Below are 15,553 nucleotides of genomic sequence, written 5' to 3'. Positions count from 1 at the left end.
ATGAGAGAGACAAATATTGTAATATTACTTTTCATACTAGATACATTTTGTAGATACGTTTTGCACGTTAAAATTATTGGTGTTATTCTTTTACTTTTGCTCTATTTCATTTGTCTGTCTACTGCTTCTGTCATGTCCATTTGGCATCATGCGAAGGAGTGAGATTGGTTATGTATTCCCAACGTTGGTGTAAAAGCTCACACGTCCATTTGAGTAGCATAGTCTATGTGTTCCAAGATGGAAAGAATTGTTATCGTCTCACTTGATGGAGACATGTTCAAATTGATAACACACAATTTTTCCTATCAAAAGTCATGAGGCAGGATCATTAATACCACAAAGATATGTACGACCCCATTTCTCGAAAAGACACACTAGAGAGTGTGATTAACAAAAATAGAAGCTTCCGAATCAGAAATTTAGTGCAATGATTCGAAAGTATATTAATATAAATTTCTTTGATGGTCACATTCAACAACTTATTCCCATATTGGAATGTCTCTATTGATATTGTTTTAGAAAGTCTATTGCATCAAGATTCCAAAAGAAAAGAAAGTAGTACATCTTATACTTTGAAGTCACTATTGCAGTGAGACAAGGAAGAAGTGGATCTTGTGGAGAAATGACTCCCATGGAGGATCATGATGAGACTTATAAACAATAAGATCGTGATCAAATGATGACAAACCCATAGAAAGATCAAAAACATGATATAGTAGAACATCATAAGTTAAGTTCATTTGCTCTGAAATATGCATACTATTGTCATAAAAATATCATGAAGAAGATTATATTACATTAACAGACAATGATAACCCTCTTAACTTCTAAGAAGATATCCATGAGACAACCTAGAAATGAGATTGGATTAAAATCACGAAATATGAGATAAACATTTAACATGAGAACTAAACTTATGATCTAAGGAAGTTTTTAAAAAGAAGAAAAGATAAGTATACAAGCTTAAAACTTAAGAAAAAGACTCGAATCCAAGATACAAAACTCGGATTTTCATAAAAGGATACAATTAGAAGAAATAAATTGATTTTAATGAAATATTCTACCCAATAATAAAACATTGACCTATAATAGCTTATGAAGACTTAAAAGTCAAAGAGAGTTAAAGTAGAGAAGTGATTGTAATATTAAGTTGATTTTTAGAAACTCATTTACCAATCCCATTCTTTTTCGATCTTCTTCTTCTTCTTCACCTAAATCCTAGGGTTTCACTATTTCTTCATAACTCATTCCCCGATTCCTATGGGATTGGGTGATTTAATGCCATCTTCACGTAACTATCATTCCACCGTAACTGCCTCCGTTCCCGACGATGACCGGAGGGACTCCGAGCTAGCTCCTCCGCCGAGTACCAGCTCCGGCGGTAATGCCTCCTCCACCGCCGCTGATTCTGCTGCTGCTGGTGATGGTGGTGATGGTGGTGGTGCTACTAGTATGGCGTATTTACCGCAGACGGTGGTTCTCTGTGAGCTGCGGCATGATGCGTTCGAGGCTTCGGTTCCGACTGGACCGTGTCATAGTGGCTTGGTTTCTAGGTGGAGACCTAAGGATAGAGTAAGATTTTGCTTCTATTTTTGTTTTGTTTCAACTGTTGCTAAATTGAAGCGCGGAGTGGTTATGGTATTCTTAGTATTTGGATTTTAGGTTCCGAGAGTGTATTTAAAATGAAAATTGTTTGGAGTATGAAGATTTCGGCTATTGCACCTTTGAAGTGGCTGTTAAATTAATTTGTTTAGCAGCTTTTGAATTGACGCGGCTCGAGTCCTTTGAGCATGGTATGTGAAATGGATTCTGGTAATAGTTCGTCACTATTTATGATTATTACAAACTTGCTTTGTGATTAATATGGTATTAGGTCCGTGGTACATTGATTTCGGTATGTGGTAAGACTTTCTTTATGATAAACGTGGTATTAGGTATGCAGTACATTGATTTCGTATGTCTTTGGGTATTTGGTCACGAGTTAGAAAAAAGTGTGTCTTAATTAGTGTGTCTTAATTGCTTGCGAAAACGTGGTGTGGAAGGGGGTTAGATCCTATGATTATCTGTATGGAAAAAATTAATGTTGGGAGGAGTCCTTATTTAGGCACATGTCTATAATCCGTGAGATTAGTATCTATCAGGTGCGGGATATTGTGGGAAACCAAAAAATTTAAATGCAATTATCATGTCTTAATTTCTTGTATGTAAAAGGAACAATGATTGAAACGGGTCCAATATGCCTTACCATTTTGTAGTGTTTGGTGGACATGCCAGATTATGATGTGACAGAGCACGACAACAACTTAAAAATATACTTCAAAATTACGTGCCATCTGCTATGCAGCACATATACTTCAAAATAGTTAGTTGTTTGTCCGTAGCGGATACTTTTTGGACACTTCCATAGCATTTTATTCGGTTTACAATAAGTGATACTATGTTTTGGAATTTTGTTTCTCTCTTTTAATTTAAGGTTTGTGCTTTTACGATAATCAGTTAATGTTATACTATTTTTGTATCTTATATCATAGCAGTGTCAATTTGTCGTATCCTAGTGTTCTATCATATCTGTGCTTCCTAGGTCATTTGCATTGTGCCGTGTTGAATTTCATGATTTATACTTTTGAGTGAAAAGATTATAATTTCCAAGTCATTGTTCTGCATAGTAGAAACCGATGCTTAGCTAGTGATTCTTGACAGTTGACAAATTTGGTAAGGGTAGACCATGCCAACAAAGTTTGCGGGGTTCTGAAAGCACTTGTCGTTGGGGCCACCGTTGGCCCAAGACTTCAAATCACAAATAAAATCTGGTTAACCTTTTCTGTGAATGGAGAGAGAGAGACTTTTTGGGTCGTTTTTCTGGTCAATGTAATGTACTTGTTTGAATGTAATTATATCCAAACTATTAAGTCAAAATTTATCACAAAGTTCAATCAACTCAAGAACTAATATTAATAATACACATGGTATGTGCATCAGAGGAACTTTTATTACATTCTAAAATTGGTATATCTGGAGTTCCTATTTGGCTAAAGAACTGAACATTCACTTTCTCAACTGAGTCGGGAAAATATTGTTTACATTTACTGCTTTAGGATAATAAGCATTTTCGAAGTCACAGTAGCTTCCACGAGGGAGAGTCTTGTTCACATGACTGGGTGCCTACTAGTTTCATATATTGGCAATATGGTACAAATTGGCTGACAGAAGCAGCTTGTGGTCTACTAGAAGTATAAGAATACTACAAAAGAAAATATTTATGCTTCTTGATAGAATTGTTGAATCAAATTTTCTTATTAAAAATGATAGATAGCCACTCTCACTTAATCTGATTGTATCAGTTGGGAATTCTGTGTCATCAGATATAAAATTTATAGTTTTACCCTTGCAACTTATTCTGACATCCCACATTTTTTTAACCTTTTTAGTTATTAGAGTAATTTAGCGTCCAAAGTGCCCTTTTCTCTATAGCGTTCTAATAAATGCTTCTGTAAGATGCTATATGTTTTTTAATCTTTTGTAAGTATTATGCTTTGGTTTAACTCCTAATTTTGTGGTGCAGACGAAGACAGGATGTGGAGCTCTAGTATTATGTTTAAACATTAGTGTCGATCCACCAGATGTAATAAAGATATCTCCTTGTGCCAGAATGGAGTGCTGGATAGGTCTTTAACCTTTCTGATCTCACTTGCTTTTAGAACTGTTTAATGTGATTTGTACTTTGTTTCTTCCTAGTTTTGAGATTTTTTGCATTTCTGATCGGTTAATGCTTGAAAATAGCTTTTGGTTTCTTAAATACTTGTATACTTATATTTTGTCCTTAAATACTTGTTTTTAAAGTTTCAGTTGCTGATTGTAGAATTTATGATATCTGAGAGTGAGGGAAAGAGGCATGAAAATTCAACGAAAACAATAATAGAAAATAAAAAGAGTGTGGGAAAAGATGAGGATATCAGAAACTGTAAACTTTCATTGTTCACTGAATCTGAAATTGTTCAGGTACATATACATATGATAGATTTCTAGAACACCGTAGAGACCTAACTAACAAACTAACTGGAACAAGGGTACAATAGATTTTACATAGAAGCAGAGACTGGAAATGTAAACTGTTGTGGATTCCACATGAAGGAAAGTAAGATTTTTGAAGGTGTAGAATCTGATCCAAGTGTACCTTCCAACAGGATCTGATGTGTGGCTTGAGATATAACAAAACAACGCTTTCAAGCATGGTTGGCACAAGCAAACTTTTGATACAAAGCTTTGCAAACCATTCAGTTTTTTGTATAACAATTTAGTATAACACTGCTGATTTGGATCTGTGGTTAATATATATTTTCTAGTAGATGAGATGTTGCTCAATATTTAAACATTTAGCTTTCTCAATGTTTCAGATCCATTTTCTATGGCACCACAAAAAGCATTGGAGTCAATTGGGAAGACATTGAAAAGTCAGTATGAAAGATGGCAGCCAAAGGTGAGAATGCTTAGCCTGCCAAAGCCACCCTTATATTGCATTTGAAGTTGATTTTTGATTGACCTTTTGGGCATGGCAACAGGCTCCCTATAAGCGTCAACTTGATCCAACAGTAGATGAGGTGAAGAAGCTTTGTACTAATTGTCGTAGATATGCTAAGTCGGAAAGAGTTTTATTTCATTACAATGGGCATGGTGTGCCAAAACCAACCCCGAATGGTGAAATATGGGTCTTCAATAAGGTAATTTTTCTTCACTAGTAGTTCTTGAAATGAGATATTTATTTGATAAATTAAATGTTGCTTTGTTTTGCTGGTATCTTAGGACCAAATACAATCTTCACCATTAGATCTTAGAGGGTACTAGGGGGGGGTTATAGAATCTGAAAAAGGCAGAACATGAAACTACAGAAAAAAATAGGGGTAGATTGTTCAATAGATGAGATTTAGAGTTGACAGCAATTATTATGCAGGAAATTTCACGTGATCCCCATTCTACTATGATAATAAACCTAACTTGGATCTAAATCCTCTTTTTGTCATATAACTCTGGTTACTGGACCATAAATTTCGAATATGTAAAGAGCCCTAAGTTATTATATATTAGTAATATATAAATGAAGACAGAACTTCATGTTATTCTTATTCTCGATTTTTATTATATAATGTTCAGAGTTATACACAGTACATCCCCTTACCCATCAGTGACCTTGATTCTTGGCTGAAGACCCCATCAATTTATGTTTTTGACTGCTCTGCGGCTGGGATGATTGTCAATTCCTTCATCGAGGTATTTGCTCTAATTATTGTTTATTATTTACTGTATAAAGAAAACTGCAAGGATATGGGAACTGATTTTGTCATTTTGTATTTGGGACTGCCAAATTGGTTGCTGAACTTGTATTCATTAGCTTCATGAAAGGAGTGCTTCTAACTCCTCTGGGTCCACAAGGGATTGTATTCTGCTTGCAGCATGTGAAGCACATGAGACTTTACCTCAGAGTGCAGAATTCCCAGCTGACGTGTTTACATCCTGCCTTACGACACCTATAAAGATGGCCTTGCGATGGTGAACCTTCTCACCTAAATCATGCTTAGTTAATCCCATTTAGAATGTCTAATATGTGAGTCATTCTATAAGATCTAGTGTCATTCTTAAAAAATTAGTGCATTATGTGTGGACTTTCAAATAGAGGGTGGGTTTGACACAACGGTAAGGTTGCTTGCCTTTTGACCTGGAGGTCATGGATTCAAATCCTAGAAACAGTCACTTCGCTTGAGAAGGTAAGAAATAGGTACATCTATCCTCCCCATACCCCACTAGGTGGGAGACTCGAGCGCTGGGCCGTCATTTTTATGCATGGACTTTCAAATAATCCATGCTCTTGTATTTGGTTGATATTTGTTTAGCCAATCTTTTCGGGTTTTACGCTTCCCATGTGTGTTACCAACTGTTTGTATTTCCTTTGACTCTTTAATTATTTAAGTTGTGATAATTGTATAAATAAAATGGTTGTTAATAAATGTTTATGATGCAATTTCTCTGGTTATTCTGAATCAGTTATACATCTATTTTTGGATTGTCTGATTGATAATTCTTTGTAGAATATAGGCTGTTTAGTGTTGCTGAGAGGAGTAGTTTTGTCCAAGCTCTCTAAGGAGACGTCTGTGATAATAATAAGGCCTAGCAATAAGGTTTAACAATAAGGATTGGAAGAAGAAAAGAGGTCAAGATTCTGTGTACCCCTGCAGTCTTGCTACTCTGTGGTGCACATGGTCGGAGAGGAATGCTTGAATTTTTCCAGGTTTTTTGGTGTCATAAGAAATGTTTTTTTGCTTGTATTTGGTGCTCATATCATGGCCTGCTAAAGAAGGTTACTTTTTCAGATCTTCATAGTCTTTGAAATGCAATTCTCCATTGTTATTCTTCATCTTTTATTTGCTGGTTCTTTGTGATTTTCTTTTTTAATAGTTTGCTGGTAGCGGACATCTTATTCTCCTGCTATGTTATTATGCTTTTGTTAATGAATTTCTTTTTTATTAAAATTAATTGTCTCTAGGTTCTGTACTCGCTCTTTACTTCACGAGTCACTTGATTATGCACTTATAGACAAGGTCCCTGGTCTTCCAAATGACCGAAAAACACTTCTGGGTGAATTGAATTGGATCTTTACAGCAGTAACTGACACAATTGCCTGGAATGTTCTTCCTCGCGGTAGGTTTCAACCCTCCCCATTCTTGCTGTTGCACTCGCTAAGTTACAACGGTGTATTTTTTATTCTACTTATTTAGCTGGGTATTTTAGTTTATACCCTCTACCTTATATTGATTGTCCTGCAGAGCTTTTTCAGAGACTTTTCAGACAAGATTTGCTTATCGTAAGTCTTTTTCGAAATTTTCTACTTGCTGAGAGAATTATGCGATCTGCAAATTGTTCTCCTGTTTCTCATCCAACATTGCCACCAACCCATCAGCATCATATGTGGTATTGTTGATTATCATTTTTATTATATTGTAATGCAATATGTTCTGACAAAATTTAACATAAGTTTTTGTTTTTTATTCGCACTACAGGGATGCATGGGACATGGCTGCTGAGCTCTGCCTCTCTCAACTTCCTTCATTAGTTGAGGATCCTAATGCAGAATATCAGGTATCTGGAGGTTTTTCTTATGTCTTCGATGTAGTTTCTTTCTGAAATTAAATATTAATTAAAGAACGGATCTTGTATTATGGTTGAACAGGGCATATTACTAATACTTAGGATTATTCATAAGTTTTGGGTTTACCTGGTGTTTTATATGGTTCTCTTGCAGCCTAGTACTTTTTTCACTGATCAGTTAACAGCATTTGAGGTTTGGCTTGATCATGGTTCTGAACGTAAGAAACCACCAGAGCAGTTACCTATAGTTCTTCAGGTGCGGCACATGTCTTGGTCTTCGTTACCTTGTGGGATTTTCATTTTGGTTCATAATACTCTTGCTATGTAAGTTGCATGATTTTTGTCTGATCAGCTCTCAGGCTGTTCCTTTATTGGGTTTTGGTGGGTAAGATGGAATTAAGTTTTTCTTGTCTGAATTCTGATTTGGTAGATGATGATTATCATCATTATGGGCATTTGATCAAAATGTGTATTTGTTTCAGCATTTACTATTTTTTTGCAATTCCCCACTGGTTTTGATTATGTTGATCTGGTCTCTTGTAAGATTTGGTTTTTGATAGAACAAAATTTCTCTGTTTGATCTCCATGTAGCTGACCCCACCCTTTCTATCTGGTTTATGATAGAGCACAATCTCTTATTCTTTTATTTGTATGATGACTGATTGTAATGCATTTTCTGTCTGAATTAAAATCTGATTTGCAAACTGACTTCCATCCTTTTTGTTGATGCACTTAATACTCACTTAGTTTTTCCTTTATACTTCATGCTTCTGAGGAAATGTTTGGCATTTTTATATCTGCGTGCATTTATAAGTAGCATTGGTCCTATTTCAGGTTCTACTAAGTCAAAGCCATCGATTTCGGGCTTTAGTACTCCTTGGAAGGTTTCTTGATATGGGGCCATGGGCTGTAGATCTTGTAATTTTTCTCTCACTTCTTTGACCTATGATACATTTGTTTTGCATATTTTTAAAAAGGTTTATGACATTATAACTTGATACCAACTTTCTTATATGTAGGCATTGTCTGTTGGAATATTTCCTTATGTTCTTAAGCTGTTACTAACTACAACACCAGAGCTACGCCAGATTCTTGTATTCATATGGACCAAGATTCTTGCACTTGACAAGGTACTTTTTAGGTTTTTAATTGTCAACTTCGTGGGAATGTTAACTTTTCTTTGGTTGTCTATGAGCATCCATCTGGGAAGCATATACACTGATTCTGCAGGCACGATAAATCATGTTGAAAGTTGGTTTTGACAGTTTTGGCTCCCCGTAATGTAGTTATTACAGTATATAAAGTTCTGCTATTGTTTACATTATTATATGTGATGCTGTACAAGAAGAGAAAGTAGGAAGATTGGAGGGCAATAGAGGGAAGGTGAAGTCTTCAAAGCCATGAAACACACTTGTGAGATGACTCTCAAACCTTCACTTTTCCTTCTTTCCCCTCTAAACACCAACTCACAAACAAGGCCATAGAGATGGACAAGAAAGAGGATACACAATTATCCAATACTCTATCCAAGAATCTTTATGTGGGCAAGTCTAAGCCTAAAATTCCTATTGTAGAGTTCCGGTGTTTTTAAAATGTGCAAACAGTGTTGTCATATCCAAAATCTGAAATACTAATGTGCCAATTATAAAATGAAATTAACAACTGAGTTATTGTGAATATTACAAACCTATCTGATTTCTTCTCTATTGTGTATCCTGTTTAATTTTAACTACAACTTGGTGTTGAAGCTCTGCCTATTGCATGTTACCATGTCTTGCAATGATTATGTTCTATCGTTGGTTTACAGTCATGCCAGGTTGATCTAGTGAAGGATGGAGGTCATATCTATTTTATTAAGTTCCTTGATAGCATGGAAGCATATCCAGAGCAACGTGCAATGGCTGCTTTTGTTTTGGCTGTGATTGTGGATGGTCATAGACGAGGTCAAGAAGCTTGTATTGAAGCTGGTTTGATCCATGTCTGCTTAAAACACCTGCAGAGTTCATCTCCCATTGATTCACAAACTGAACCCCTGTTCCTTCAGTGGCTTTGCCTGTGTCTGGGGAAATTGTGTGAAGACTTCTCTGAGGCCCAAACAATTGGTTTACAGGAAGGTGCTCCTTCTATATATGCTCGTCTACTGTCTGAACCCCAGCCAGAGGTTTATCACCATACTATCTATTTCTAGTTATCAGATCGTTATAATTTTTGTATATTAATTGAATAATTAGGTCCCAATAATTCATAATTTGTTGTATCTCAGGTAAGGGCAGCTGCTGTTTTTTCACTTGGTACCCTTCTGGATGTGGGATTTCATTCATGTATAGTTGGAGGAGATGAAGAATGTGATGATGATGATGACACATTTAGAGCTGAAGTTAGCATAGTTCAAAGTCTGTTGAGTGTTGCTTTGGATGGGAGTCCGTTGGTGCGGGCAGAGGTAGCAGTGGGTAGGTTATCAAACATCTGACTTCATTTATATACTTTGATTGTTCATTATTAAAAGGTTGTGTAATTCTGATTATGATAAGATGTGTTTACTAGCATTGGCGATTATTTTTTATTTGTAAATGGTTATTGTCCCTACATATTTGCTTTTTGTAATTTTTCTCTCAGTTATTGATGTCTAATTCTTATGTTCGATGGTTGGCATGTACATCCCTCTAAGATAACTTAATGTACTGTAGTTTTTGAGGTGGGGTTTATCTTAGATAACTTACTGACATTACTTTCTTTTCAACTGTCAGCGCTTGCACGATTTGCTTTTGGTCACAACAAGCCCCTGGAATCTTTTGCTGCTGCATATTGGAAACCACAGACCAATTCTTTGCTAAATTCCTTACCTTCATTGGCTAATATAAATGGTTCAGGTGGCAGTTATCCTGGCCAGAACCAGCATGCGCCTCATGGAAGTATTCTTTCATCTCAAATTGGTCCTGTTTTGAGAGTTGGAAATGACAGTTCTTCCGTTGTTGGAGATTGGAGTGTCACTTCTAGCAGTCCTCCCATGAGTTCTGGAATCATGCATGGGTCCCTACTGTCTGACACTTCATCTCATCATTCTGTTTCAGGAACACTCCACGATGGCTTCAGCAATGGAGTGGTTAATCACACTGGGCCAAGGCCCTTGGACAATGCATTATATTCACAATGTGTACTTGCTATGCGTAATTTAGCAAAAGATCCATCTCCGCGCATTGCAAATCTTGGTCGTCATGTGCTGTCCATAATAGGTATTGAACAAGTAGCAGCAAAACCATTAAAGTCTACTAGTGTTCGGATTAGTGAGCCAGCAGCACCCCCTAACCTTGCTGGACTAGCTCGCTCGTCTTCATGGTTTGATATGAATGGAGGTATATCTTCTTTTCCATTTTATTTAATGGTTATGTGCATAACAGTAACTGTGAAATTTGGTGAACTTTATCTCTGCATCAATTTTATTTTTGTAATAATTCCCACTGCAAATGTTGTTTGACTTTTGTGGTTTATTATTAAATTCCATGCTGCTCTGGCAGGTCACTCATCTTTAACCTTCAGAACTCCTCCAGTTAGTCCTCCTCGCCCAAGTTACATAACTGGAATGCGCAGAGTATCTTCATTGGAATTTAGGCCCCACCTAATGAGTTCTCCAGACTCAGGATTAGCCGATCCACTTTTAGGATCTAGTGGAGCTTCTGGGACTTCAGATCGCAGTTTTCTTCCACAATCAACTCTCTATAATTGGAGTTGTGGCCACTTTTCCAAACCACTTTTAACTGCTGCAGATGATAGTGAAGACCTATTAGCTAGAAGGGAAGAACGTGAAAAAATTGCATTGGAGCACATAGCAAAATGCCAGCACTCTGGTATGTATTTTTAGTTTTATTCAGTTAAGGAAGTTCCTTATGCCTGTCCAGTTCTGAACTTCATTTCATTTTATTCTGTCAGCTATAAGCAGGGTAACAAATCCAATTGCTAAATGGGACATAAAGGGCACACAAACGGCAACGTTTCAACCTTTCTCTCATATAGTGATAGCTGCTGATGAGAATGAACACATCAGGTATAGAAAGTTCATGAATACCATTATTAGTTAAGTGAAGATCTGGGTAGACAATACCCGCAAATAGTGCTGCAATCGCAGAAAGGCGGAGCTGAGCGGTATCCTCCGCTATCAAAATGCCATTTGCATCGCATACTTTGGTCGCACGCACTGCAGCCTCTTTTGCTGTGAAAATTGCGGCTTTCAAGGCCTTTAGAAGCCTGATGCGGCCGTAATAGGGATGATAACCCAAAAAACTGTGTAACCGGGTTGTAATAGACTCAGAATGAAGGTGCTCTATTTGTTTCCCAAAATGGCATGTTTTAATGATAGAGTTGAAGTGCATTTTAAAGTGCAAGCTAGTCAGTGTGTTTTGATTAATACATAGCAGATTTTATTCTCTACTTATGAAGTGTGTTTTGTGCAATTATCGTTTTGAGGCGCATTTTGTCTTTTATTACCTAGGCAATCAAAGATTACTCTACTCTGTCACTTTAAGTATTTAAATCCGATTATATGTTTTTTCATATTTTACATGCTCTGTGGTACAAATTTTTTCACCTATAACCTATCCCTCTCTTCCACTTCGTGCACTTCTAGATTCTTTTGCAATTGAGGCTTTCTTCTGCTGTTTTTTGTTCTACCCTTCTTCTAAACACACTATTTAAATTTTTAAACCTTAGAGGCTTAAACTTATTTTCGTTCTATTAGATTAGAATGTCAAGTAAAATAAAATTATGAATATGTATTTAATTATGTGTATACTTTTATTTTCAGTGTTTATATGTGTATAATATATATTACTTATATTGTTCCCTAAATGTCCCAATAGCGGTCATTCCCCTACTTGCTATCCCGCATTCCCGCTATATATTTTTGGGCCCAGCTGCTCCAGTCTGCTATTTTGGGTTGACTACTTAAGTGGAGATTGTTATGAAGATTAGCGTGCCGTTAGATAAATACAAAGTAAGGCCTTTCGTGTTTGTAGAAAATGATGTGACAATATATTTACTGGCCAAAAGGCCATGATCAGATAAATAGATGGGAGTTCTAAGCATCCAGTAAAACTTGATGGCCGGTAAATAGATTGAGAATGTTGCATTGGATGAGTAAGGATACAAGATAAGATTATGAATGAGTGTGTTAAGATAAAGTAGGATCATATTGAGGAAAAGATGGTAGAAATGCACATAAGACAGTCTAGACACATGAGAAGACCAATAGAAGCCTCAGTTAGAAGAGTCGACCAGATGATGGATAGCTCAATATTTTGAGATAAAGGAAGACCAAAAAAACTAAACTGAAACCATTAGAAAGGATTTAGATGTAAATGGCCTATGAATATATTTTTGATATAATAGTGGTTTGTTTGATCCATGTCGCCAATCCCGCCTAGTGCGAAAAGGCTTTGCTTATCAATAATTATTGGATGCTGTTATTTTTATTATATCATTTTGATTTTTATTGTCGGATAATGTTCTTTGGAACTTTCCACAGGATATGGAACCATAAGGAGGCAACACTTCTCAACAGTTTCGACAATCATGATTTTCCTGACAAAGGAATTTCTAAGCTCTGCCTAGTGAATGAGCTTGATGATAGCGATAGCTTGCTTCTTGCTGCTTCATGTAGTTTTCTCAACTGTTTTTTACCATTCTGTATATTCTTAAGTTATTGTCTTGATATTAAATTCTAAACAATCTGTGATATGATGCAGCTGATGGAAACATTAGGATTTGGAAAGATTATTCCCTGAAGGGTAAACAGAAGCTTGTCACTGCGTTCTCCTCAATTCATGGTCATAAACCTGGTGTGAGGAGTCTGAACGCAGTTGTTGATTGGCAACAACAAAGTGGTTATCTGGTATGTCGTTCTTCTAGATCTTTTAGGGATGTGTAGATTATCTCCCCACCACCACCACCACATCCTAAAATAAAAACCTCTAATTTTCCCTACATATGGCTGTTAGTGATTTTCTTTTATGGTCATTCTTCATATTACATTAATACATTTACCAGTATGCCTCGGGTGAGATATCATCTATTATGCTTTGGGATCTTGACAGAGAGCAGCTTCTTAATTCTATACCTTCATCATCAGATTGCAGTATCTCAGCATTGGTAAGCCTCAGCCTATGTGCGGATGTAATTTACCTTGCTAATTCTTATGTTTTCTCATTATTTTAGCATGTAATTTACCTTGCTAAATCCTAGAAACAACCTCTCCGCTTGTAGGGGTAAGGTTGTGTACATCTACCCTCCCAGATCCCACTAAGTCGGAGCCTCATGCACTGGGCCAACTTAGCAGGGTTTATACTTTAAGAAACATGGACCATGTCGTATACTAAAGACATTTAGAGGATGTAAAAAAGGATTCATAATGTTTTAGGAAAGCGTTTTCTGTAATTGTAATATACATGAAATTGTTGAGTTGTTTATTTTGATTTATGTGCTATATCTTGTATCTCAGGCTGCATCTCAAGTTCATGGGGGACAATTTGCAGCTGGTTTTGTAGATGGTTCAGTCAGACTTTACGATGTCAGGACACCTGAAATGTAAGCATCTCATATGGATTTCTTCCTTCAGGATGCAAATGCAATCATGTTTATCTGTTCTCCTTAATTGATAAAGTTTCAAACTGAGCAAAATTGTTATGTCAGCTTATACATCATATTATTCTTTCAGAAAAAAATGTTAATAAGTCACTCCTTTATTGGACCCCTTCTCATACTCCTATTTTAAGTTTTAGTTTAAAGTATCAGATGTGACCCAATAAGAATGTTGGAAGTAGCATATGAAAGATTGTGGTTCTAGCATTTCTCCTTGTTTAAATATAAGTTCAGATTTTTGAATTACATCAATGAATATCAGTGTCTTAAAATTTATCTAAACCTCAAGGGTTAGTACCCTCTCTGTCTCTGATTTCTCTGTAAATAACTAATGACAATGGTATTTCTTAGGCTTGTCTGTGGATTGTGGCCACACACACAGAAAGTAGAAAAGGTTGTAGGGATTGGCTTTCAACCTGGACTTGACCCAGGAAAGGTAAAAAGACTGTTTTGCTGGTTTTCTAATTTTTTTCCATTGACCTGATTATTTGATTCTAGAACTGGCCCTTCATAGATTTGTTAGATTTGGGCGGAATGTTCTGTTCTGTTTAGTGTGTTCTACAAACAGCAAAAGAAAAGACTAAAAAGTGGAATATTTTTTGGTTTTACGGAAAGAGGTGGCACCAAAGAGAACAGGACAAAACAGTCCGACCACCAAAAGTTACTTTAGTGACTGATTTATAAATTTGATTTGATATGGGATATATGATGAAATTGTCACTTTTCTCTTGTTTTCCTTCAGATTGTTAGTGCATCTCAGGTTGGTGATATCCAATTCCTTGATATAAGAAATCCAAGTGGCGCCTATCTCACTATTGAAACTCGCAGGGGCTCACTTACAGCTTTAGCTGCTCACAAGCATGCTCCGATTATTGCCAGCGGCTCAGCCAAGCAGCAGTTCATTGAAGTTTTTAACCTGGAAGGTGATCAACTCGGCACCATTCGTCACTATCCTACCCTTATGGCTCAGAAAATCGGTGCCATAAGCTGCCTCGCTTTCCACCCATACCAACTATTGCTTGCTGCTGGTGCTGCCGATACGTGTGTCTCTATCTATGCTGATGACCACGCTCAAGCAAGATGAATAATCCCCATTCCCTTGATGATTTCATTGCTTGTCTCCTTCTCAGAAGAGTGCATCGAACATCTCTGGAGAATCCCATGCATGTTTTTTTGTGGCTGGATGATCCTGTGATAATGCTTCAATCCCTCTCTCTCTCTCTGCTCTGCTGTGAATACGTTCTGCTGATAGTGTATGCAATATATTCATTAGCCTCCATGGTTTGCCCCCTTGAAATGAAGAACAAAGTCTTGCTTATTGGTTGGAGGCTTCAGAAAATAATGTCATCTTGGTAAATATTTGTAAATATCATTTTCTTTTCATATTACTTTTGATTTATGTTGTGTTATTACAAATTGTTTTAATTTGTAAATATTTAGCTGAATGCATAAGTAGCTATTGTAGTTTGGTGACATATGTGGGTGTGATTGAATCCTAAAAAATGGGAAGATCCTTGTTTTAACCAATAATGTATTAAATTATGGTTTGTTTGTGCTTTTCTTTTCTTCCTTGCTTCATCAACCTAAAGATGAAAATTGACTAACCGGCTCATTTATGCTCTGAGATCAACTGGCCCTCGTTAAAGTAATGTAGCTTTAATTGGGCCAAAAGATGGTGATGACCCTAGCTTGCCCCAGGCTTATTTCAGAACTGGTCTGGTTCTGAACTTCTGAAGGCACCAATCTGATGAAAGAAAAGCCTGAATAGGCTTTGCTGAAAAAAGCT

At 36.6% G+C, this 15,553-nt stretch overlaps 1 protein-coding gene across 5 annotated transcripts; it reads left to right on the top strand.

The window, feature by feature from the left end:
* Positions 1,163–15,328, top strand: LOC109325297 (regulatory-associated protein of TOR 1-like). Of its 5 annotated transcripts, XM_019557581.1 has the most exons (24): positions 1,163–1,572; positions 3,563–3,665; positions 4,395–4,477; positions 4,560–4,718; positions 5,149–5,265; positions 5,387–5,544; positions 6,536–6,690; positions 6,816–6,960; positions 7,050–7,128; positions 7,292–7,393; positions 7,972–8,055; positions 8,157–8,267; positions 8,945–9,298; positions 9,401–9,587; positions 9,885–10,490; positions 10,653–10,982; positions 11,065–11,179; positions 12,656–12,786; positions 12,876–13,021; positions 13,177–13,278; positions 13,628–13,713; positions 14,119–14,203; positions 14,510–14,527; positions 14,596–14,790. In XM_019557581.1, the coding sequence occupies exons 1-24, from the start codon at positions 1,261–1,263 to the stop codon at positions 14,671–14,673; spliced, it is 3,846 nt and encodes a 1,281-aa protein (XP_019413126.1). In that variant the 5' UTR covers positions 1,163–1,260; the 3' UTR covers positions 14,674–14,790. The 5 variants fall into 5 exon arrangements, with proteins under 5 accessions (XP_019413126.1, XP_019413125.1, XP_019413124.1 ...); XM_019557580.1 differs by lacking the exon at positions 14,119–14,203 and having other exon boundaries at positions 14,596–15,328; XM_019557579.1 differs by having other exon boundaries at positions 1,164–1,572; positions 14,510–15,328.

Source organism: Lupinus angustifolius, chromosome LG13 (assembly GCF_001865875.1).
Source record: "Lupinus angustifolius cultivar Tanjil chromosome LG13, LupAngTanjil_v1.0, whole genome shotgun sequence".
In the NCBI taxonomy this organism is placed as follows: domain Eukaryota; kingdom Viridiplantae; phylum Streptophyta; class Magnoliopsida; order Fabales; family Fabaceae; genus Lupinus; species Lupinus angustifolius.
This window is presented reverse-complemented; position numbering and strand designations above follow the sequence as displayed.